This window comes from Zosterops lateralis (genome assembly GCF_965231275.1).
Source record: "Zosterops lateralis genome assembly, chromosome: 2".
Classification (NCBI taxonomy): domain Eukaryota; kingdom Metazoa; phylum Chordata; class Aves; order Passeriformes; family Zosteropidae; genus Zosterops; species Zosterops lateralis.
Genome location: NC_139763.1, coordinates 91,937,373 through 91,962,140, shown reverse-complemented (window position 1 = coordinate 91,962,140; position 24,768 = coordinate 91,937,373). Strand labels below are relative to the sequence as shown.

General features: G+C 41.7%; 1 protein-coding gene across 2 annotated transcripts; it reads right to left on the bottom strand.

Moving 5' to 3' along the window:
* Positions 1 to 1,514: 1,514 nt before the first annotated feature.
* On the bottom strand, positions 1,515 to 24,768 carry CD58 (CD58 molecule). 2 transcript variants are annotated; one of them, XM_083884991.1, is made up of 10 exons: positions 24,524 to 24,746; positions 14,884 to 15,177; positions 13,975 to 14,229; positions 11,939 to 12,034; positions 9,547 to 9,606; positions 9,311 to 9,367; positions 7,767 to 7,814; positions 6,262 to 6,333; positions 5,728 to 5,795; positions 1,515 to 3,546 (listed from the first exon to the last, which is right to left on the bottom strand). In XM_083884991.1, the coding sequence occupies exons 1-9, from the start codon at positions 24,564 to 24,566 to the stop codon at positions 5,755 to 5,757; spliced, it is 966 nt and encodes a 321-aa protein (XP_083741117.1). In that variant the 5' UTR covers positions 24,567 to 24,746; the 3' UTR covers positions 1,515 to 3,546; positions 5,728 to 5,754. The 2 variants fall into 2 exon arrangements, 1 of the variants encoding a protein (XP_083741117.1); XR_014592733.1 differs by lacking the exons at positions 1,515 to 3,546; positions 5,728 to 5,795 and adding an exon at positions 9,047 to 9,221 and having other exon boundaries at positions 6,269 to 6,333; positions 24,524 to 24,768.

Below are 24,768 nucleotides of genomic sequence, written 5' to 3'. Positions count from 1 at the left end.
GGATATAATAGTAGAGGAAAACACATTCTAAACTGGAAAGCAACTTGCAATTTATAAGGCTAGGAATGATTCTTTTTCTAGGTGGAGAGGAACAGCTGCTAGAAAAAATTGGTAAGCTTTGTGACCCTCAAGCTTATCCTCAGATATCCAACAGAGATGAAGAAGCAGCTGCATTTTACTCAAGTTTTACATTTGAGTCATATAAAACTTCACAGATTAGAAACTTCAGTGTGTCCTTGAGCACAGGATTTCTCCAATGACTGCACTTGTTAAGCCACACTGCCCCACAATCAGCCCTACTCACCACCTTTTGAGGAAAATTCCCTTGAGGGCAAAGTTCCTCAGGCAAATTCCCTAAGGCAAAGTTCCTCATAATTTTTCTACCTGCTCATTAAGGTCCCTAGAAATGTTTGGTGTCCTTGTACCTACCCCACAGTTCAAATTGCACATAGAGATGGTTGAGCAGACCCACTCACCTTGCCCTTTTTCTTTGGGTGTCCTGCTACTTATTGAAGAGGATTGCAAACCTGTGTTCCACCAGCAAGATGCCATACAGGGTGTGTGTGACCTCCTTGCAGTCTGACAGGCATAATCAGTCCCTGGTCTTAAGGCACAGATACAAATCTGCTCATAAGGCAACCATGCTGCCTGCTGGTCTTTCTGCTGTCCCAAGCTTTTCCTGCAGTCCTGCTCCTGGAAGCCAATCCTCTCACCTCTGCTTGTGTAACTCCACATGAAGCTAGCTCTGAGGCACTGATGAAGGCTGTCTCAACTCACAGGACTCACACTGGAATCTGTTAGAGATTGTTCCCAACAGTTGCCCAGCCAATGCTAATGTGTGGAAGATGCAACTCTTCAACCAGCACAGGGAGATCCAGCACAGTGTGTTTGCAAACAACTGAAAGCTGGGCATGTTAGCACCACACAAAGCTGTCTGCACAACTGTGGGTTACCAAAATCCACACTTTCAGCTCTACAGCAGATATTGAGCTCTGATCTCATTTATTCTGGGATTAATTAGGAGCAACATCTCCTGTAGGCACTGTTTTCATAGGTTAAAGCTATATAAAGCAAGGAGAGTCAGGACCATGGAATCAACCAGGCTGTGTCTTTTGAGCACAAGTACTTAGCAGCAGCTTCTATTCACTGTGAGTTTGCTTATTAGCAAAAAGAGGTCTTACCACCAGCACCAGGGATGTTGGAGGGCAGCCTCACTTCCTGGAATACAGTCAGCATTTCCTGGATTCAAGTTGTTCATAGGTCAAAAATAACTGCATTTCAAGTGAGCTTCTACTCTCTGCTATTGAAAACTGCCTAATTTTTATTTCAGTGCAAAGTAAGATTGGACATAAGTGTTTCACAGAAAAAAAACTTTATTCTTCTTTAATTACTGAGGAGACATTTGAAGAGAAGGACGTAGGGAACGGCACTGCAAATACTGTCACCAAAACCAGCAGGAAGTCAGGTGAATTTATTCTCCCAAATGTTTGACTTCGCATCCTTACAGGAAAAAAAACCAAAATCCACCCCTCATAAAACGCAAAGAAACAACAATACCAACAAAAAAAGAGTTTCACTGTTGCTTTGAAAACTGCGGTTTGCACTTCTACCAGAAATTTCTCATGCACAGAAAAAACTGTGCAAAGTAAAAAGGTGAAAGCCTTTGAGAAACTGTAAAGTCTGTAGTTCTTGCTCTTATGTCAGCCTGTCATGTAAATAGGTTTTTCTACTTCTGATTAAGCTCCAAAATTCCACAAACTATTTTGAAGACTTCCAGCAATTGTGATGGATTAACCACAACTGCTTACTATTTTTAAAGGCTGTTGCTTCTTGCTTTGGAAACAATGCCAGTTATACCAGGTGTCAAAGAATTCTCAAAAACACACTATATAAGACCTCTCTGTGTTGTTTAGTATTAAATTGGATAGGATGAATGGAGACCATTACACAAAGTGGTATAGTTTCTGAGAGCAATTTCAGCCAGTTACACCAAACATTTTTTTACTATTATTTCTCACATCAATAACAGAAAATAAGACTTTGTCCAAGCAAGAAAACAAGCTACATGTTTACTTTTACCACAATAACCATGACAAAGGATATCTTTGTGTGGAGACTTGTTGAAAGGTTATTAAGAAACAGACAACATTATCCTGATAATTTCATTGAAGGTGAAATGGAGAAGGACACTCAGGTCAGGAATATTGACCCACAATCCCCCCCCTCCCTGCCCAAACAACAAATAAACAAAGAAAACATATAAAATACATCACTTTGGGTTAAAATTATTTTGGGGATTAGTTAGTAACTTTTAAGGTTAAATAAAAGTTGCATGAATATGTTACAAAAAGACATGGCAAAGTTTTTTTTACATATTGAAGGTTGTTTTAATAAATTATATTTACAGACAGCGCTAAAGGTAAAAAGTCAAGTGCTACCAGAAGTGCATTTCAAACCTTTGTACACTGTACAGTGTGCAAGCTGTACACTAATGAAGTACAGATGCAAACAGCAGAAGAAATTGTGGGAGTAGAAAGGGCATAAATTGAGACAAGGGGAAAGCTGAAGCTTCTTATCTTTGGTTACCAGTGTCAAACCTTCATGATTCTTTATATATAATGAGTTCAAAATGAACTAAATTGTCTTTCAACTTTCATGAACAACCAGTATGTAAACATAATGAAAAACACTCCATAGCTTGATGTTCTGAAAATATTAATGCATGGTATTTTTCTTTTTGATTCTTTTTGAGCTTCATTATATACATGACCTTAGTTTTCAAGTTTTTATTCTAGTCTCAAGCAACTTAAAAACATACTATTATTTCCTAGAAATGAGTAGAAGTCAGCTGACATTCTTAGAAAAATGTGAAGAGCTAAGGCTTAAAAAGTCCTAAAAGTTCCAAATATATACAAAGCTTTAGGAAAAGTCCAAACCTGCTGTTAATAGCATCTTTGTTCCAGTGCAACAACAAGCTGAGATGAAGTTTTATCACAGAATGAACCATTGTCAGGAGATGATCAGTTTGCCAACTCTAGGACAGCATTGTCTAGAACCAAGACTATAAAATGCAAACTTCCACCCATCCGAGCCTGCTGAAGGATGAAGTTTTTTTCTGACTGTAAAAAGGCACTGATAAAAAAATGCATAGAAAGTTGAGCAGTTTTTGACTTGTTCACATTCATGCAAATATATAAAACTTTGTAAATCTCTAAATATTAACTGCAAAGAAGCTTTGGTGTGTTAGTAGGGCACCATTTGTTAAAACCATATACAAAACAATTCAAAATATTTTGTCCATGAGTTGGCCTATTTGTCTTCACGTAGTAGTACTAGAAAAGAAGGCTCTTTCCTGAGAAAGGAAAAATAGGCACCAGAAACAGTTCAGCCTGTCTTCAGAGTTCTTCTTGATGAATCTCTGACAACTTCATTGCTTGTGGAAGCCCTTTGAGGGAAAAGGTAGCACCTCCTTCATCACTGAATTCTACTGCTTCCCTTTCGTATTTGTTTGGGCAACAAAGCAATTATTTGCTTATGCTTTAAGATCTGAAACAAAAGAGTAAGAAAAGCACACAGGTAAATTACTGTCTTTTCTTCTGGAAATTGAACTAGCTACATGAGAATACTGCAAGCTTTAAACATTAATGAGGTGTTGGGAAGATGCACCAAGACACTGCCACATGACTCATAACAATCTAGTTAGAGCAGGTACATGACCAATGGTATCAGAAAGCCACTAAACATTTTACCCAAAATATCTGTTTTTGATTAGGCACATTCCTCTGCAACTGGACCAGGTTTAGAACATCTATTACTTACTCCCAGCCACCTGCTTAGCAGCTGGTAACCTGTGAAGTTGTTCTGACTCCATGGCTTTGGATCACATAATCAGGCAATTAAGACATCAGTTCTATTCAAATGTTTTATGTCTATAATCTCAATATCAGCTGTGCATCACATGTGCATATGTTGCTGCTGCTACTTCTTCCACACAATAATGACAGGTGCTTTTGGAGTTTTCTGTTTTGAGGATTGAAAAGACAGCTTATTTGACAAGCCAGGAGACTGAAGGCAAAAGGAAAAGTGCAGGAAGTTCAAGACTACATGCCTAGCCTAACTCATCACATGCAATATGCAACAGCCTCTAACCAGGCTGATTTCCAACAAAGCACACACAAGCCCACTTACATTGGTGTTTCCATCTTGTTGCACACATAACAATTCCATAAGGGGAGCCACCTGTATGTGCCAGGGCACCATGCTCTTTGGTCTTTGCTCCCACTTTGATAGCACTACCCATCCCTTCCACTAATCTCTAGCTCAGCATCACTCCAACCTAGGATGTCAGGAGATAGTCTAGGAGAACAGCGTATGGTGATACATGATACTCAACTCTGTAGATAATGAGAAAAAGAAAGTTGTCCCCAGTCTGGCCTTCACAAGGTCCCTGGATAGGCCTGAAGTATTTTTATGATTTGTGTGTTTAAAATCCAAGCAGGTTTACTGCTTTACCTTAGTGATGATGCTGAAGAGCACAATCAAAAAGCCAGTTGTGTGTGTGTGTTTGTGTGCTATTTCCTTGTCTGTGCAGTGAGATGGTCTGAATATGAAACAGGGTTCTGTCACTTTACAGTTTCAGGGATAAGCATCAGCTTTCATACCCACCTCCAAAATACACAAAATATTCTGTTCTCACACGGTTGCAAACAGCACCAAAGCAAGCACAGCTGCATCTGGTACCTCAGCATGACATAACAACACAGCAGTGTCAGATGCTAAACCTTTAAGGGTGATGCAAGAGCACAGTTTAGCCCAGCAAAGCAGCACATCACTTAGACCAGGAATAATACACTGAGTTTTACTTCATTTGGCTTTCAGTATTAGTCATTGTTAACTAACAGGATCTGACTCAGTTATTACGACACACCACAGCTTCCTCTGTGGCTCTACAGCCTGTTCCAAGTCTGTTTCCTGGTTTCATGAGGGGTTCACCAGCAGTTTTGTCTCCATCAAAGAGTCAGGTTTCTTAGACTCAGTCCTGGCTCCCTCCCACCCTGCCATTTATCCATGTTTCCTCACATTCTGAGTTTTTTTCACCCCTCTTTTCAACATTGTCATCAGCAAATACCAGAATTTATAGATGTGATTGCTTGGCTGGTAATTCAACAGAAGTATCAAATTTGGCAGAACAAAAACCTCTGCAGCACTAAGGTGTCACTTATTTTCACACAGCTGTGCATTTTGAGAATGTTTAAATGGATTATCTGCACCAGCAGACTCCAAAGTGGGTGTGCACAAGACAATCCATTGTGGTGCAGGAAAAAAGTATTTTTGCACCAGTAATAAAACTTAAAAATAAAAATATTATTTACTTCATCATTATAATATTTTAATTTTTATTTTGTGCAGGTTTCATAATGTATGTAATAACATCAGTATGGTAATAATTGTATATAATTTATAAATGTACCTAAATTGAGTGTGCATGTTCAAAGTATTTTATGGATGTGGTAGACAATCACAAAATTTTGGTGACCACTCACCTACAATACAAAAAGCAGAAACTAGGATGAGATACCTATAATTACATCACTCAAGTAAGGACTATATGACAGACAAAATTACATTTTTCCTTTTTTTTTTTTCCAAGAAAGGAAAATTATTCACAGTCACCCTTTGTGTCAGTTGACACACTCTCCCAAGTCAGAAAGCTTCACCCTCACATACCTTCTTTACTGCAGTTGGAAGAGCTGTTTAGGTGCTCCCATTTCCACATTCTGAATCTTGGGTCACTTCTGCAAGGACAAAGGCATTACTCAGACAACTCTGGACCTCACAACATTCTCCTTCTCTGCCCCAGATGGATCAAGAATAATCTGATTGAGATTTGGGACATTTGTTTGGCAACAATATTAATGCTGACCAAGATGCCCCACTCCCATGGGATCACCATCCAACACCTCCCTTCTCTCCTCCATTCCTGACTCTACACTGTCCTCACAATCCCTCAAACACCCTCTCACACCACCACTCCCCAGGAAAGTGGTCACAGCACCAAGCCTGACAGAGTTCAAGAAGCATTTGAACAACACTCTCAGGGATATGGTGTGACTATTGGGGTGTCATCTGCAGGGCCATGGGTCGGAGTCGATCCTGATGTGTCCCTTCCAACTTACCAGATTCTATGATTCTATGACGGGATTATGGCCAGTTTGCCTGCTGGGTCAGTAGCACTGACTGCTCCATAAAACAGCCACTTACCTTCCTGGTTTACACCATTCTTAACTATCTGTTTGTCGTTTAGGGCACTGTCGTCCTCATTCAATGCTCTGTCTGAAAAGAGATCAGAGAACAAGTGCAGTCCCTCAGGAGTACACTCCATTGCTTCTGCCCCTCCCCAGCACAGGCCCTGCTCTGTGCAGCCCAGGGCTCAGAGCACACCTTCTCCTCTGCAAGTACTGCTGTGCTAGCAGCAAAAGCCCTACTTGAAATTGTTTTGTACACACGTTTCAGAGAACATCATAGCCTTGCCTACTGTTTCCCATCCATAGAGCAGTGACTGCCTGTTCCCCCAGGTGCTGCTGGGTGCACTGCACAGAGGTGCACTGACTGCTCTTCCTGATGTTCCTATTCTATTCTGCAACAAAATAATGGATTTTATTTCTGCGTCTCGTAACAACCTTTATCTATGGACCTGATTTTTCTTTCCTGAACTGTCTGTTTTCCCTTCTTTCTACTTTAAGACAGATATGTAATAAGCCTTCTTTTCCTATACCCATGTCTATGTATATGGAAATTGTTACACTAGTGATAACACAATCCTGCAGTGCACCACACCTTTGTCATTAGCTACACAATCCCTATTTCTTCAGATGAAAGAAAGCTGTTCTATACCCATTACAATACATGGAGGAAGAATAAGCAGAAAACTCCACAGGGTTCTGAATTTTTCTGAGTTTCCTTTTCTTTATTGTCATTGGTGATTTTTTTCCTTTATAGAAAAACTTCTGCCTTTTTCAACCCTTTATTATCAGCCACTTGTGGCAAATGGTGGAAGAGGGAGTGAGTGAATGAATCACTAGTGCAACGGACTGGGGAAAAAAACTGACATTTTTTCTCAAGCTGAACAATAATGTTCAATTTCACTAACTCTTTGGAGTTAAAAAAAACTTCTAGAAAAAATACAGGTCCCAGAACTTCCTTGAAATTTACATTGGCTGGACTAAGAAAACAAAACTGGAGCTTTGTTTTAACTGCCTGATGAATGCAGTCAAAAGACTTTCCTAAAGCATAAAGCAAGTGGAAGATACAGCAGGTTTTGTTCCTTAGAGAAGCACATTTCTGGATGAAGTATGTTCCATATACGAATTTTGCATGCTGGTAAAGCATCCCATCTCTAAATCCTGTTCTGAGGCTCTTATCTTTCCTCCATGCTTAGTTCTTTTTCCCACAGATACTAAGATGGTTTGCAAACCCAGCAAAAGCAGCATCATTCTCATCATATTGAGAGGGAAAGTGAAGCCCCAAAAAGGAGTTTGCTCTGTGCTGTTTACCAAACACAGCCTCCAGGTCTTTCTGATTTCTCTTCTAGTGATCTACCCATCAACATTTACTGTTCCTAAGGCATTAGGTTCTTGTAGGCCAACAGGGGATGGCAAACTCTATACTGAGAACATGCTAATATGGCTTGGACTATAAAAGGCCATGTGCAAAATTACTTCTTCCCTTCCTGTTCCTCTGTTTTAGGACTCCATCTCACTTGTTACCTGCTTCAGGCTCTTCATCCTCAGAACGAACAGTGTTTGAACATGCAGCTGCAAGAAAACAGAAATCCTTTTCCAGAAACGTGTATAAAGGCAGCACAATAGTCTGCAAAATATGCAATTCAGCCTTAAAGTGACAACTTCATTTTAACATTTTTAACAGATATTCCTGAGAACCACTGTGTTATGCCACTTCAAGGACTCACAATTAATTTCAACTTCAACTTTCCTGCAGCAATCACTTAAGGTCCCAGACCACGACCACTCTGTTTATATTTTTGCCTACAACTTCACAAAATTCTTGCTGATGTAGCTCTATTGGTAAAGCTGCACAGATCTGTCACAAAAAGCCAGAGACAGCTGAGAAGAGAATCTGCCTCTACTTTTTCTACTTCATCTTCATGTTGCACTAACACTGTAACTTTAAACCCTTCCTCTCTGGAGACCTTAAAGAATCTTTACTAGAAAAATCCTAAAGCAGATTTAAGTGCAGTACCAAAATAAGGGTTTTGGGGGAGTTTATTTGGGTTTTTTTCCTATCCATCTCTCTCCTTTTCTCACTTTCAGGTTCATCCATAGTCTCAACTTCAGCAGTCTCTGAACCATGGGCTAGAGCCACAACTTCAACAAATGTAAGGTACCAAATTGAGCACCCCACATGAAGGCACTGTGAGCTCAACACCAGAACACTCCAAGAGGTTGCTGAGCCTGCCACCTGATGGCGGCAGCTTTGGCCATTCCCCACTGAAACACTGTTTGGTCTGGTAACAAAACATTTTTTAAGAATCTTCTCCTGCTCTCCCCAGTCTGCTTGACTACCTTGGGGGTTAATTTTGTTTGGTTCCTAAAAACAGACCACAGTCCTGGCAACAAAACCCATATATGTTAAAGCTAGAACACATTAGCTAAATTCACCCTTATGAAAGGGGCACAGACTAAAGCAGTTGTCCCTTTCCCTAGCTGCACACTACATAGAGCAATCTCCATACCCCAAGACACAAGAAGCCAGAAAACAGCACAATCTTGCTGCAAATTAAGGTAGTAAAAAAACCCAAAGACACTCCAACAAAACACTAAGAAAAAACAAAACAAAAATTCCACAACCAAAGAAACAAAAAATCCCCCAACCCCAAAAAAACCTCAGCAGATTAGAATAGACAGCAGGAGCCCAGGCAGGGATCTGGACAGGAAGAGAGGAATGACAGATTGCCCTACAGTGTGCACTTTTCCAGCCCTCATCCTGAGGCCAGCCCCAATTCTCCAATGTTAGAAAGGTAATTCACCTCCAAAGACAGCTGTTGACCAGGAAAAGCTCAGGCCATTCACTGTCAGTAACTTTGCCAGCCCCACTAACACATTCACTAGGTGCAGATCCCTATAATCATCCAATATTGGACCTCAGCTGAGATTTTGAGTCTGCATGTGCACACTTTGAAAACCAACTCAAAAACTCAGACCCTGCAAAAAAGGAAACAGGAAATCAGGCTCTTCACTCCAACCAAGAGCAGGTGTTTAGAAATATTAATACCCCAATACAGATTTCTTACCTCCTTCTGAGTTAGGCTGCTGTTGGCTGTTCCCAGGGAAAAGTTGTTCTTGTTCTCCTATAAAGAAATTTATTTGTTTTAGAAAGTAGTATTAACAACCTGGAAAAAATAACTACACTCAAAGGAAACTTGCTCCTTTACCTCTCCAATGAAAGACTACACTGACCCAGAATAAAAACTGACAAGCTCAGACCAAGTACCAGTCTGATTTGCACACATTTGTGACACTCTCTTACCTGAGCCATTCACTGGAGTGTTATTCTGAGCAGCCCTTCCTGCTCCACATCTAATTATACCTGCGGAAAAACAAATAGAATATCTGGAGAAATTACTCAGAAATAAAGTTTTATGCTTTTGGAAACTTGTTGACAGCTTCCATCCATTCCATCCCCCTCTCCAACTTCTAAACAAAAAAAAAAATACACTTCACTGAGAACACGAAACTGAATACTTGATTTGGAGGAAGAACAAAGAATGAAATACTGTTTTGAGGGAAAGACAGTCAGTGAGAGATCAACAGAATGGGTCTCCTGAGACAGCAAGTCAGAACACATCTAATCACATCTAAGGTGGAGCTTAACAATTTCTGATTATATGTCTTGTACTTAAAACAGCAAACTTCTGCTGTTTGATAATACCCGTGCAATGCTTATCCTACCAAGGTATAACAAGTTTATTTTCTTGCATGTTCAAACCCTCCTTGTTTCAAGTGAAATAACTGAATTGTTTTGATTCTAACTGATAGTCAGTTTTGAATGACATTCTTTGTGTATTAACACCAACACTTTGTGTTGTTTAACATCACCAATATGAACAAGGACACAGAAGGCACTTTCAGGAAGTTTGCAGATGACATCAAACTGGGGAGAGTAGGGGATATGCTGGAAAACAGAATTGCCACTCAAACTGACTTCAACAACCTGGAGAAACATGCTGACAGAAAAGATGTGATATTCAAAGGCAAACAAAGTCCTGAATCTCTTAAGTGACCCCATGGACCACTACAGGCTGGTCTCTGCCTGGCTAGCAAACAGCTCTGCAGGAAAGAACCTGAAAGCATCAACAAGCTCAACATGACATAGAAAAATGTGCCCTTGCAGTAGAAGGCTTACAAATACTGGGCTGTGTTAGCAGAAGTGAAGTCAGCCCATCAACACAAATAATTCCGCCTCTCTATTCAATATTTGGGACATCACGCGTGAAGTGCTCTCTCTAGTTTTAGTCTCCCAGTTAATGTAAAAACACCACCTTCCTGAAGTTAGTCCAACAAATGTCCAAGATGTCTAGAGGCAGGAGCTGTGCAAGGAGGTGCTGAGAGAATTGGGTTTCCAGCCTCAAGAATTAGGACAGGAGGATGATGGCTAACTGCAGTCTACAACTAACTACAGAAAACAAAGGAAACTCCTCTCAGAACTACAGAACAAAAAACCAGGAGTCAATGGCTACCAGTTGCCAAAGAGTAATCCCTAACAGAAATAAGGAGAATATCCTTCCTTACAAGAGTGATTCAGCACTTAAACATGTGCTGAAAGAGGCTGAGAAATTCCCACCCTTGGAACTATCCAAAGTTTGACTGGACAAGGCCTTAAGCAACCTGATCTAGCTTTGAATTTGGTCATACTCTGAGCAGCAAATTGGATGAAACTTCCAGAGGTGTCTTCCCACCTAGTTTATTTTATGATTCCATGCCAATAGAAACTAAATGGACAACAAACAGGAAAGCAAAAGGTCCACATACAATATATATCTATTTATGTCCTGATCAAAATATCATCAATTAGTCCTTCCCAGATCCATCCAGTACTCTTCACCCTGCAGCCACCTCCAAGTGGTGGCCCCATCAGGAAGTCAATGTGAATCTTCCATGCAGAGCATAAATAGGATGAAGAAATGTCCCTGTTTAGGACTCTCTCCAACACAAAGAGGAAAGATAGTGTGCCCATCTTTTTCAAATCAGAAGGTAATTTAACACAGAAATCCAAAAATGTGGCAGAAAAATATACACAATGGTAGCCTATAATTACTATTTCTGATTAAACTGTCAGATTTACAAAAAAGATACTTGAATTCAGTGTAGGGATGGATCGAAAGACAAATACAGGACTCCAAGATGATAGCAATACAGGGTGCCAGGAGGCACAGAAGGTGCCATTCATCAGTTGACCACACTGAGTTGTCAGATTAGACTCAGCATATGATATTCAGATCTGGTATAAGCCTGTCCCAACAGTAAATGTGATCTCCAGGGCATCTTCAGGGCAGCTTTATAATGCTCTCAAAAAGGCTGTGAAAACATACTCAGGTAGGAATAGGAGAGACTACAAATACATTGAAAGTAGAAACACACTGTAAATCAAACAACCAGTCTGAAGGAGAACTGTGCAAATGCAAACTGCAGAGTTTCCCAGGACTCAGAGCCCAGTGTCAGAATGCAAAAAGTTCAGTACATTATTTCCTTCAAATCTATTTGCTTTTAGTCCTAAAATTCATTTAGTCCTAAACTGGATTTGTTTCTTCTGCTGTTTTTACAAAACACTTGATGATCAGAAATTTTCACACATTCTACAGAACCTTAGATGAGTCTAATCTGGAAGCACATAAAGCTCAGTTAGGAAGTGTTATACATACCTCTCCTGAACAGGAATACTAGGCTTCCTACTAGGATAATAACTGCAATAACGGCTCCAATAAGACCACCTCTGGTTCGTTTGGAAGGACTGTCTCCTTAAAAAAAAAAAATTATAAAAACAAAGACTGGTTAGTTAAAAAGTAACTGCATGATACACTAGTTCAGTAGAGATACAGCCCCAAATATGTTTTATAGCTATTTTTAAAAAAGTAACCTCAATAAATTAATGCACCAGAGCCAGTTATTAGCAAAACCCTAAGCCATGTCCAGGACAGTTATATGTTAAGTACCTAATTTCAGTGAAGGCACATCACCACTTGAAATGCAATGGCTATTCCTGTTCTTGGCCTATGAAAGGCTGAGACAGATTTCAAACAAATGAAATTTCAGCAAGTATCTTGTATCGAGTTTGCACTGCAAGGTTTTGATGCCTTCTGTGAGAAGATGCCAGAAGCTGCCCCCATGTCAGCAGAGCCCATCAGTGACTGTGGTAGTGTCTCTGGGATGACACTTCTAAGAAAGGGTAAAAACTGCTGGATGCCAACAGCAAGGGTGAGAGAGGAGTGACAATATGTGAGAGAATCTGCCCAACAGACACCAAGGCCAGTGCAGAAGGAGGTGCAGCTGCTGTAGCAGAGATTCCCCTGCAGCCCATGGAGGACCCCGTGCTGGAGGAGGTGGATGCCCAAAGGAGGCTGTGACCCCATGGGAAACCCACACTGGAGCAGCCTCCTGGCAGGGCCTGTGGCCCCTGGAGAGAGGAGCCCATGCTGGGGCAGGTTTGCTGGTAGGACTTGAGACCCTGTGGGGAACCTGCACGGGAGCAGTTCATGAAGAGCTGTGGCCTGTGGGAATCACTCATATTGGAGAAGTTCATAGAGGCTGTCTCCTGTGGGAGGGACCCCACACGGTTCAGAGGAGAGTGTAAGGAGTCCTGCCTCTGAGGAGGAAGGACAACATGCAATGAGCTGACTGCTGACTGCAAGCCCCATTCCCTGTCCCCCTGTGCTGCCCAGGGAGACCAGGTAATGATATTGGGAGTGAACCTGAGTCTGGGAAGAAAGGAGGGGTTTCAGGGAGGTGTTTTAGATTTGCTCTTGTTTCTCATGATCCTGCTCTGATTTTGAGTGGCAATAAACTAAACTCATTTTCCCAAAGTTAAGTCTGTTCTGCCTGTGACAGTAATGGCTGAATGACCTCTCTCTGTCCTTACCTCAATCCATGAGGCTTTTGTCACATTTTCTCCTCCCTGCCCCACAGAGAGGGAGTGACAGATCAGCCTGAAGGGCATTTGGCAGCCAGCCAAGGTCAACTCACCACATACCTCATTTCTAGCAAGTTTCTCCAGTAAAGGAAGAATTCTATACTAGTAAACATGACAATTACTTTTGCACTGAAATGAGAAATTTTGTCAGTTAGGGACTGCCTTACGGACCCTACAAATCAGATGGTTCCAAAAATATTTTCACTCTGTGTTTAAAAAACCCTAAAAATGCAAGACTCAAGCTAAAGGCTGTCCCAAAGCAATAAGCAACAGGAGGAAAACTCCCTTTTCTGTTTTATACCTCACTATGAAGGAGGAGGGAACTATGCTCATTGACTCATGCACATGCTAGATGAGAAATTATTTTATCTTATGGCTGCTAGATGACTCACTTGGAATGGCTGAGTAGTTTCACCCAAATTCATGGAGAGCAGTACAAAGACAACAAGTTGTTAACATTAATTACATAAGGCCAGAAGGTTCAGAAGAGATCTTCCAAGACCTTCTAATCTTTATTAGAACTCAATCAAGTCACAGCTAAAGGTTTTATTCTGTGGAGACCCCTGCAAAAAGTATCTTTCCAGAGGGATCAAACTGTCATCCTCATACTTTTCACAAACTTTATACACACTTTCAGCAGATAAATCACTTCTGATACTTTTTACTCTCTAAATTCAACTTCCTGGGAAGTCAGGAGAAATCTTACGAAGGCCATGCTGTCTCCCAGACAAGCCTCTCAGACCCGTGTTTGCAACCTCTCACATTGATTACCTTTTTCTTCTGGAAGGCATTGATTCAAAGAGATTTCAGAGCTCCTTTCTGTTTGTGAAAATTTAATGGTACATGTAGCGTTGGTGATAGGATCAACATTCTTCAAAGGGATGGAAAGCACCTGGTTTGGATAACTGTGTGGATTATTACTCAGCTTCCAAGCATAATTCAGAGACGCCTGGAAATGTGCTGTACAGTTTAATACAAGTTTACCGTTGCTGACATTGCAACTGATTTTAGGTTCTGGAAGGAAATCTAGAAGGAGAGAAAACATTCTGTATTACTTTAGTTATAAACTATATAGAATTTCAGCACAGGACAAGGGGTGGAGCAACAAAAGCAGCAGAAGAGTGCATAGACAAAACTGTGGGGGTGTGTGCACACATGCATTAGAGAGAAATGTGTTTCTGAAAGTGACTTGTAAACCACCTGTTTGTGGTTCTCCCTGGCCTAGCCCAAGAGTCCTCATGGCTCACCATCCATAGGACTACTAGACACACTGATCACATATATTTCCCAAAGACTACTAGTGAGGCTGAGTAGATGTGCACAGCACAATGCCACAGATATTCAGGCATGTAAAATATGTCTGCAGGAATATCTTTACTAGATACATAATGCCTGGGGATTACCTGGTCAGTTTGTTCAAAAACTTCGGTTGTCTCCCTGAAAGTCCAGGGTGCCATCTACGCATGGTCTCAAAGTGATCCCAAGGTGAGTAATGATGGGCACACAAATGAGATGCCACCCCTGAAAATTTTTCACAGTGCCTAAGCAACTTAAAAATAGAGACAAAGAACAGCCCCCTCTGTTTCTGTTTTGCTTCCCTGACAACTATACAAGGCCCTTTCTAGACACTTTAAAGTGAATAGTGGTTCACATTCTTTATGCAGTTCTTCCAGTACTTACCTAACACAACAAGTGCAAAGTCTAAGCTGTGATCTTCCACAGAATCCCGGTACTGTAACTCATATGGGCCAGCATCATCCTTCTCCAAGTTAAATATAGTCAAGGATCCACTTTCCATAAGTACACTCCTGTTGCGGAAACGATCGTAATACATCGGTGTGTTTTGCACTTCCCATTCAACCACTTTATGCTTATTTTTCCTCCAGAGAATTTCCTCTATTTTTTGGTCAATTTGTACGGGAAAAGTAATATTTTCTCCCACGAGGCCAACCACTTCCTTACAGTAGATGTGTGCTATAGGGGGGAGAAAAAAAGAAAAAGTTACCTCAACAATCCTTTTATAAAACACTGCTTGACTAATGTCATATGCAATATCATATACATTCAAATTTAGGTTAGAAGCACATCACAAAGTTGCAAACTAAGGTACACATCAGTTAAGAATTACCCAAACCCAGGCTGTCAGCACAATTATATGACAGGCATGGCAAAGAAATTCGGTTTCCACATTCTGGTCCTAGGCAGAATAACTGCTCCAGTGATCTTCCCTATCCTAAGCCCCTCTATCCTCAGTACTTTCCCTCTGTTCACTTGAATTAGGCCTACTGCTCATGGTCTGCTGAAAATTACTAAATGAAGAACTTGTCACCACCAAAAGCTGTTTCAGCATCTTGTTGAAGAACACCCAGACTGAAGTTCCTGATGATCAAATAAGCTGCAATTTTTCCAGTATGAATATACACAGTTAGTAAAAAGCACATTTCTGACACAAAACTGCTACTGAGTTCAAAGCACCTGTTCTGAAGTCATGGGGGTATTAGGGATTTCTCTTGAAATGTCACTTAAGCAAGTTTATTTCACATCCAATATATATGAAACAGCATCCCATCCTCTGAGATCTAGCAGAGCTGTTAGCAAGAATGAAGCTTTACTGCTCTCAGTTTTGAGTCAATTACATTCTACTAAAAATGGCCAGGCATTCAATATAAATAAATAAACCACAACAGAAGAGAGATAAGAGATTTTCCCTAATTTTCATTAAAAGCGGCTATATTTGTGAAAAACAAAACAAAACAACCTACTGATCTAACACACAAAATCCTGCTTTGGGGAAGAGACCACAACCTTTAAACCATCAGCATCTCTCTGTCTCTGCTTTAGTCTTCAGCAATCACCTTCCACTTTCAAAGAGCTCCAAATGGCTCTAAAACAATTGCAAGATCACTGCCATGGCAGAGAGGAACATAGTCAAAAGCACTTTGATATCGAGTTCAAGTGACACTTGCATCTAGGAATTGATTTTGGTCCACAGTAGCTGGTAACTTTTTACTTGTACGTTGAAGGAAGGGCATGGTTAAGATACAAATGAGGCCTCATATTAAGGCAGGATTCCCAATCTGTACCATGTAAAACTTCCTTTTAAGGCAGGATTCCCAATCTGCACCATGTAAAACTTCCTATTAAGGCAGGATTCCCAATCTGCACCATGTAAAACTTCCTATTAAGGCAGGATTCCCAATCTGCACCATGTAAAACTTCCTATTAAGGCAGGATTCCCAATCTGCACCATGTAAAACTTCCCTTTAAACAGTAGCTATGCATGGTGAAACAAATATTTCAGATGTCTACCCCTCAAGCCAACTGGTTTCAAGGGACAGCTAGTATTCTGGGTTTTACCTTTTTTATTTATTCCTAAATGGCATCAGTTTAAGGACCCACCAATTCCTATATCCTGACAAACAGAAGGTCAGCTGGCCTTCCTTTCCCACTGGTAAAGGACAGTGCTCATCAGCTGTTCTGCCACACCACAGAAACACAGGCTTTCTCTGACAGGACAATGAACACAAGAAATAAAAACACACTTCCTCGTGTTTGGCCAGAGAACTGCACACACGTGTCTTCTCCATGCCTTACTTTTTATGGAATATCCAATCTGTTTGCAATTTACCCATGAAAGCACTCGTCTCATGCCATTGGAATTGCAACTTCTGGTTGTCTGCACTTCCATGGTCACCTCTTCCAGGCACAGGAATTGTAGAAGTAATCAACTCCCACATCTTGTCAACGCAACCTACTTGCTTTCTTTGTATTCTACACTGTTCAGGCAGATTTAACATTTTACTTGAGCATCTCTTTCCACTTTTATCAATTAACAATTTCCAGAAGAAAAAAGAACTCAGAAACTCCAGACTTTGTGTCTGGAGACCACAAGATTGCAAGATGCTGGCTAGGGTGGAACACTGTTTTGATCTGATGAAGCCTGAAGTCTTGTTAGAGACTTTTATTTCATGAAGACAGTTTCCAGGAGCTCATATTCCTCAGGTAGTCATCCCTCACTGCCTAAGAACCTATGGTATTCCTAGTATGGAGAAAACTCCCTGCTCTTCCCACCGTGAAATTTTACCTCTCGGTAGCTTTGGCTCACAGACACAACCAGGCTGTGGTGGCTCAACATCAGCATAAGCCAAGCCACAGTGGCCATTGACAAGAGCCTTCAGCAAGGACAGCAGCTGTTTGCTGGGCACTAAGAACATGAGCAAGGACAGCCACCACTGTTCATCAACCACTTATAACTTCCTACATTTGTGTGTTGGTCCAGGTAAATGCTCCATGTCTTTATTCTCTTTCAGTTAGTCATAAGTGCTAGGCTGGAGTTATGAGAGCAAAATGGCTGCTTCTTCAAGCCCAGGAATGAGACTGAAGGAAAGCAGAGCTGAGAAAACCCACATTTTCTCTCCATGGGTTATACACAGCACAGGGAGGCACTGCTGTCTTCAGCACACTCTCTTCTTGCTGGCAAGTCCAGCAGTAGGACAAGGAAAAGGATATTTATTCCTCAAGGATAACCGTCATCTCCTCCCACCTTAAAACATCCAATCTCTGTTTTTATTTCCCTGCTTCACTGGTCTCGTGAAAATGTGAAGAAGTCTCCCAGTCAGTGACATCCGCTTCCTTTTTTCAAAGATATCATACAGAAATGTTGCATAAAGTGACAACCAAACATCTTAGAGTTTCTAGAAAAAGCATGTGTCATCATGTTTTCTAAATTCCTAAGAAACCCTTCCCCACCTTTTCTACTTCATTTTATATGGAAATATATTTCCCATTTCACAGTTTTGAGCAAAGAAGGAGAAATGACAACGAAACAAACACTCTCTCACGCACTCATTTTGGAAAGCTAGAAGTGCTTTTTCTTTAATTTCTCTGCTTTCTCCCTCTCTTCTTATTATAGCCTATTATTCCAAGATGAAGTTCACATAAAAAATAATACTGTGCTAAGGCCTCCAGTAGCCTCTACAGAAACCATCAGACTACCTGCTCCTGTACCTCCTAAAACCCTCTCCAAATTCCTTCTTATGCCAAATGTTTGTGTTCTCTCCTTTCAATCAAATCACATGCTCAAAATGGCACATGGAAAGAGGAGCTAACATTGTGTGGGCAAAGCCTCTTCTGCAAATCCATATCACCTTGTCTACATCATCTTCTGCTCCCACTTCTCCAGCAGCCAGACCCACACAACACAGTGCTGTACCCAAGTTTTAATACTCCCCAGACTAATTCTCTTTCAACATTTTAGCATGCTAAAGGTATCCATATTCCATAAGACTAAGTAGAATTTAATACTTAATTTACCAGCAATAAATGCTTCATTACTGTATTTGTCTAACCAGTTTGATTTTCTTCACTATTTTTCCTGGAGCTGACATAAAGCCTAGTTATTTTGGGCAACGTCTGTAAGCTAGGCCTTTTTTATTTTTAATGCTATCATTAATATTTTTGGTCTCAAATACCTATTTGAAATGCATATAGGTATATATATTAGGTCTATACGGGCAGCAGCTAGGTTCTCCTACTACCATTAAGGCACTAACATTCCACCTGCTGAAACTGGGTGGAAAAGTCCTTACTAATTAGTTTATGGCAAGGAGCTATTTGCTTCAGGAGTAGGGATTTCTAAAGATTTTTCTTTTATTTGTTATAACTTCCCCACTACCCTTCTCTTCAGCTTTTTTAAAATTTTGAATTCCCCTATCAACTGTAACCAGCAGACAATTATGTTCCTTCCTAAGCGTCAAAACCACCAGCTGCAGAAAAACGTGAAATCAATGTTCAGTCCAAAAGGACTGTGAGAATATTCACCAACCATTGTCCTCTTAAGTCCCCCACAGGCCACAAACACAATCCACTTCCTAAACTGCAGTAAGAAAGCACTGAGACCCGTGGTGTAAAAGCAGGGGAAAAGCCACAGCCTAGAGAGAGAGAACACAGAAGATAATAAGATGTAGCAGCAGCCCAGGCTGTTGCAGGATAAAATCAGATTTGTACATGAATGAAGGCAGATCCTACATGTAACATCCAAAGCAAAGGTGTTCTCCTGCCTACTGCAGCACCTTCAGAGATGTGTGTGTTGCTCCCCTGGACAATACAGGGCTGCATCTACAGAGAATTACACTTCAGCAAAGGCAGGACCCAAGGGGGCACCTACCAACAGGCCTGGGTCCCTCCCCACCACCAAATCCACACCTTCAGTCATATCCCTCAGCAAGGGCCCAACAACAGTCGGCATTCCCGTGCAGAGGCTACCCAGTCATTTTTAAACTATGCTGGTGACCAAAAGCATGAGGATGACTTACTTATTCCTCCTTCTCCCTTTTTTTGTCAGCCCATTCCTGTAGTGAAATCTGCTGACAGATTGTACTTGGTACACAACCCCACTCCAACTAAAGAAGCAAACAAACAAACAAACAAACAAACAAACAAAAAAAAAAAAAAAAAAAACACCACCACAGAAGGAAGGACTGTAATTCCCAGATGTGAGTCACCGTGGGAACGCCAGTGTTCGTGCATGGAATGGAGCAGAAGGGAGGGAAATGCAGAAGAACGAGGGTAAGAGCACAGAGGAAGAACAGGCAGTGATCTCTTCTCTGTGGTGACCAGTGACAGGACCCAAGGGAATGACCTGAACTTGTGTCAGGGGAGGTTTAGGTTCAATATGAGGAAAAAGGTTCTTCAACCAGAGGGTGGCTGGGATGGAGAGGACTGGGAACCACCATTTTCAGCAGTGGTTAACTATTACAGAGGATCATTGTGTCTTGCAGGTTATTGATTACTTACAGTCTCTAGGCTTTGCTTAGAGACAGAATGGACTTGCATTTAAGCCTGCCTTGAACTACGAAAAAAAGCAGCAGTTTGAAAGCAGTCCAGAGACACTGGAACAGATTTGCCTGAGAATGGATGCCCCATCCCTGGCTGTGTTCAAGGCCAGTTTGGAAGGGGCTCTGAGCAATCTGGTCTAGTGGGAGGTATCCTTGCCCATGGCAGAGGGTTGGAAATGGATGATTATTAAGGTCTCCTCCAACCCAAACCATTATATGATTCCAAATCCTCTGGTCACTTGTTCCCAGCATCCTGACAGCAGCACTTCCTATGCTGTATAAGCACAGTCTTCATGTAAGGCTCCTTGAACAACAGCACTGAGAAAATAATCTGCCTTGGTAACTCTTTCCTTCAATCAGGTTCATTTTCAGCCAGAGCATCTTTGGAGTTCTACTTACAAAGGATGGCACAAACTGATGCCATAAACAGGAACTGTTCTTGACCTGTGGCAACACCAGCTTAAACAGACCCCAAATTACAACCTCTGTCTCTTACAAACCCTGGATCATCCAGACCCAGCCAGTCCACAGTCACACTACCCTGAATATGGCCAACTGGCTCTCTTGAGGCTGCAAACAGAGTGGAGGACTAGTAAGGAAAAAATCAAAAATAAAGAAACCTAAACCCACCTTTTTTTTTTTTTTTTTTTTTTTTTTATGAACACCTTTCACACACTCAGATCAAAGGAGTCTATGAATAAAATGCAGAGATAAACTTGCCTTTCTAAACTCTAAGACCATTAATTATATTAAGGCAAGAAACTATCAAAATTTTTTTCACTGTGTTTATCCTGTAGTGTTAAATAGCAATGCCAAAAATATTGTTTCTTTTTGGTTTTAATATGACATACCAATCTCAGCTCTTATCAAGGGTTTTTAAGCAGAGGGGTCTGGTTTAATTTGTTTTTTTTCTCTGTGAGGAATTTATAACTTCCTCTGTTTACTCAGGAAGATTCAAGAGTAAGGAGACAGGACAACACAAGCAGATGCCAGCTTCACAGTGCTGATCACTGATTTTTCCATTTATGCTATTTAAAAATTGTGTTTGACATTTCTATTAGCAACACACAAAATAACCCCATTCCACAAACAACCTGAATTTGTTCGGAGTCCAAGTTTTCCCACATTCATCACAATGCCTTATGTGCAGTTCCTACGACACTTCTCAGGGAGTGGAAAAACACAGAAGAAACACTGAGCAATCCCAGTGTGTTTATGATCAATAAAAACATAGAAAGGAGCATATATGTGTACAGAGAAAAAAAAATAGGAAAATTAAAAATATTAATAATAAAAAAAAGCCAGCCCAAACTTGTTGAGCTGTCTAACAACACAGACACAAGAAGCCACATTGAGGGAAGTTTGGTTTCTATGCTAGTCACTCTCAGAAGCAGTCTGAAAGGAAAGTCATTTTTATCAGTTCTCAGGTTGTCAGTCTATGCTCGGTACTGGAGATGGCAACTTCTGCTTTTAGGTGAACCATGTTTTCTCAGTTTAACTCAATTTTTATAAAGAAGCTAAATTGAGAAACAAAGCAACAATTAATGCAAACAAACTATGAAAATGGCATTAAGGAATCCATCTAAATATGCAAGAATTAGAAGGCAGTAACACTGCATAAAAAAGAGTTGCTGCTCAGAACACTGATAGAGTTCTGTGGCTTTCAGATGAGCCTCAATACAGATGCAGAATGCTTCTAGGTGCTCTAGTTCACATATCCAGCTTACTTCCCACATCTCCTCTGCTTTTGGGGCAGGATCCTGATGCAGCTAAAGCAAGCAGAAGTTTGGCTGCCATCTGCAGTGCAACAGAACTGCATCTCCACGAGAGTGGCTTGCACTGTGATCTTCCTGTTGGTGTGGTATTATTTATGAACCTCCTCCACAGGGAGGATGCAAAGACCTCTGTGTGGGTTGCTTCACGAAACTAGGCCACAGATACCACACTGACTTTCTTTCCACTCACACACAACATCCAGGATCCCAAATCTGAACAGAGTTTTGTCTTTGAACTTCCAACAACTGAAGGAGCATGCTCTTGGTAGGTCTAAGATCAAAGTCCTTCCATAGCCTTGAGGTGGGGCATTGTGCTGTAATTGACAAGTCTAAGGTTTCATCAGATAAAAAACTGAGTCAGCATTGTGAAAAGCAGAAATCCTTATGTGGTGAGTAGGAATTCTGAAGACACCAGAGCTACACTGCAACATCTGGCTTCCACAGGGGAATGAAGAAGGGCATCTTCTCCCCTACTCCAGACATTCAGCAACATGACTGGGATAAATGCAGTGCTTTGGATTTGGATGGACAAAGGATTCTGGAGGGGAAGGCTGAAAAAGGATGAGGATCTACCAAGAGCATCCTGGTGTTTAGAACAGGTGTTTGCAAGGCTAGGAACCTGCATGACAAGTTGAACTGCTACTGATTTACTTCATGCACTTGGGCAGATCAGTCTGACTTTCAGGGTCTTGATTTTCACATAGAGAGATGATGGACTATTTTACCTTGTTAAAATTAACATGAAACATTTGCACATAGTCAACACACACATAACAGCAATAATGCAAGCATACAAACAAAAACATGGTGTGAAACTAGGCCTATTTGGTTTAGTAAACAACAGTAAAGTTTTTGCATTCCCTATCTCCTGCCCTAATCAACCACTTCAGAATCAAAGTTTTGCAGAGAAGACAACAGAACTAGCTAAGTTTCCCATTAAAGGAGATGTTATTATACTTGCAGCCACAATTACTCTCTCCAGTTTTCCAAGCACCATCACCTCTTCCTTTCAATTGTAGGCTCTTTGGAACCTGGAATCTTTTTTTTTCCTAGGTAAGTCTGTAGCAGGTGGACTGAGATATGCAGAGTAGCAGCAGCATGACAAGTTACATAATGCAAGGTAACAAAGCGTGTGGACTCACAGAAAAAGTTACAGAGAAGATACTCAGTTACTCATGCATTAGTCACACTTACTTGGAACTCTGCAAAAGCACTGCGGGTGAGAAAAGAGATTGCAGCTAAGGCTTAAGGTGGGCAGACTCAATCAGCGTGCAGTGTCCTGGCTTCTCCCCTGGTTCCCCCTGCACACCTGGACTCCCTACGCTCTCTTACAGAACAGGATCTCCCCATATCAATTAAATAAAGCAAGTTGAAGTAATAATATGAAATAGTATGGGGATGAAACCACAGGGAGTTGCTCTGAACACTCAGCAAGCAGAGAGGTTCCTTTTTTAACAGGGGAATACAATAATTCCTATTTTAGGCGCATTCAGGAAACTCCCAAAGCAAAAAAAAAAAAAACAAAAAAACAAAAAAAAAAAAAAAAAAAAAAAAAAAACCACAAAAAAAGTCAGAACAAATCCCTTAGACTAGAGGAATGATAAGGTCTTCATAGATGAAATCATGCTTTTTGGCCCATCTAGCAACAGCAGCTCACTCTGATGACACCAAGAAAGTTTGTACATCCATCTTCAATTTCAAAAATGAACAAATTGTGTTTATACTTCTCATGTTCACAGCTCAGTGCAAGGGCTGTGCATGTAAGGATTATCCTCCTAAGGCCCAGTGATGGCATTTCGATTAAGAAGTCCTTTGATTAGTATTTCAACAGCAGTTAACAGTAATAATTTACTTCTGCTAAAACAAAACAAAACCAACAAAAGCACACACACAAAAACAAACAAACGAACAAACAAAATTCAAAAACAACAAAGCAATGCCAACCAACCAACAACAACAAAAACCAAACCAAACAAACCCAACTACTAAAAAACCCCAAACCAGCACAAAACGACTGAGAACTTCGACCTTTTTTTCCATGAGCAAGAACCGACACAGAATACAAAATAAACGGCATTTTCACGTTTTAGGGATGACAAGAACACTTCTACAATAAAAGCCGGTTTCCTTGACTTCCTTAACACCTTGTAACCCGGAAGAAAGATGCGCACACCGGCAGGACAAGGAGGAGGCTGCCCCTGGTGCTGCGGGGGCGCTTCCCTTCCCAGCGCGGGGAAAACTCCGGGCCGGGAATGGGCACCACAAAAATCCCACCAATCCCCACCCCAAGCTCCCCGTTAGCACAAGTTTGAAACGATCGGGGCACAGGAAGCTGCGGAGAATAGAGTGGGGAGTTCTGAAGGTGCTGATGGCCGATATGGAACTCTATTTGGGGTGAGGAAGGGAGGGAGGGGCCCGGCTGTGCCTCCCGGGAAGGGCAGCGAGTGGCCGGGAACGCCCGCCCGGCGCAGGGAGACACTGTCCCGGGGCTCCTGAGGGATGGCGGTGACCAGACCAGCTCCCCGGGCACCTCGGAACCCCCCACAGCTCCCAAATCCCCGTGATCCCCGGAGGAGAACGCGCCCGCCCGAATAGCCGGGAAGCGGCGGCCGAGGCTGCCCCGGGCGGTGCGGACAGACGGACAGAGGGAGAGAAGGACAGAGAGAAGCGAAAGAGTCGGGAAGGGTCCCCACAGAACTCAAAGCTTACCCAGGAGGGGCGTGAGGCACAAGAGCCAAGCCTGCAGCCACATCGCTGCCCAGGCGATGAGCGCCCGCCGGGACACCAGAGCTCTGCCAAAACCAACCCGCCCCGCCCTGTCCCGTCCTCTTCCGACGCCCCGCGGTGCCGCCGGCTCCTCCTGCCGGGAAATCCCCTCGGGCGCCTCTTCTGGGGACCCCGGGGCGGTGGGAAAGGGGGTTCAGCCGCGGAGAGCCCCTCCCGTGCCCTGGGCG

What these genes read in the sequence shown, in the direction of transcription:
- CD58 (XM_083884991.1), bottom strand. Translation starts at nt 24,566, where the DNA reads ATGTGGCTGCAGGCTTGGCTCTTGTGCCTCACGCCCCTCCTGG. An exon ending in GTGCCTCACGCCCCTCCTGG is followed by an intron (nt 15,178 to 24,523) that starts GTAAGCTTTGAG and finishes TCCCCCCTATAG; the next exon opens with CACACATCTACTGTAAGGAA. An exon ending in GAATGGTGTAAACCAGGAAG is followed by an intron (nt 5,796 to 6,261) that starts GTAAGTGGCTGT and finishes TTGTCCTTGCAG; the next exon opens with AAGTGACCCAAGATTCAGAA.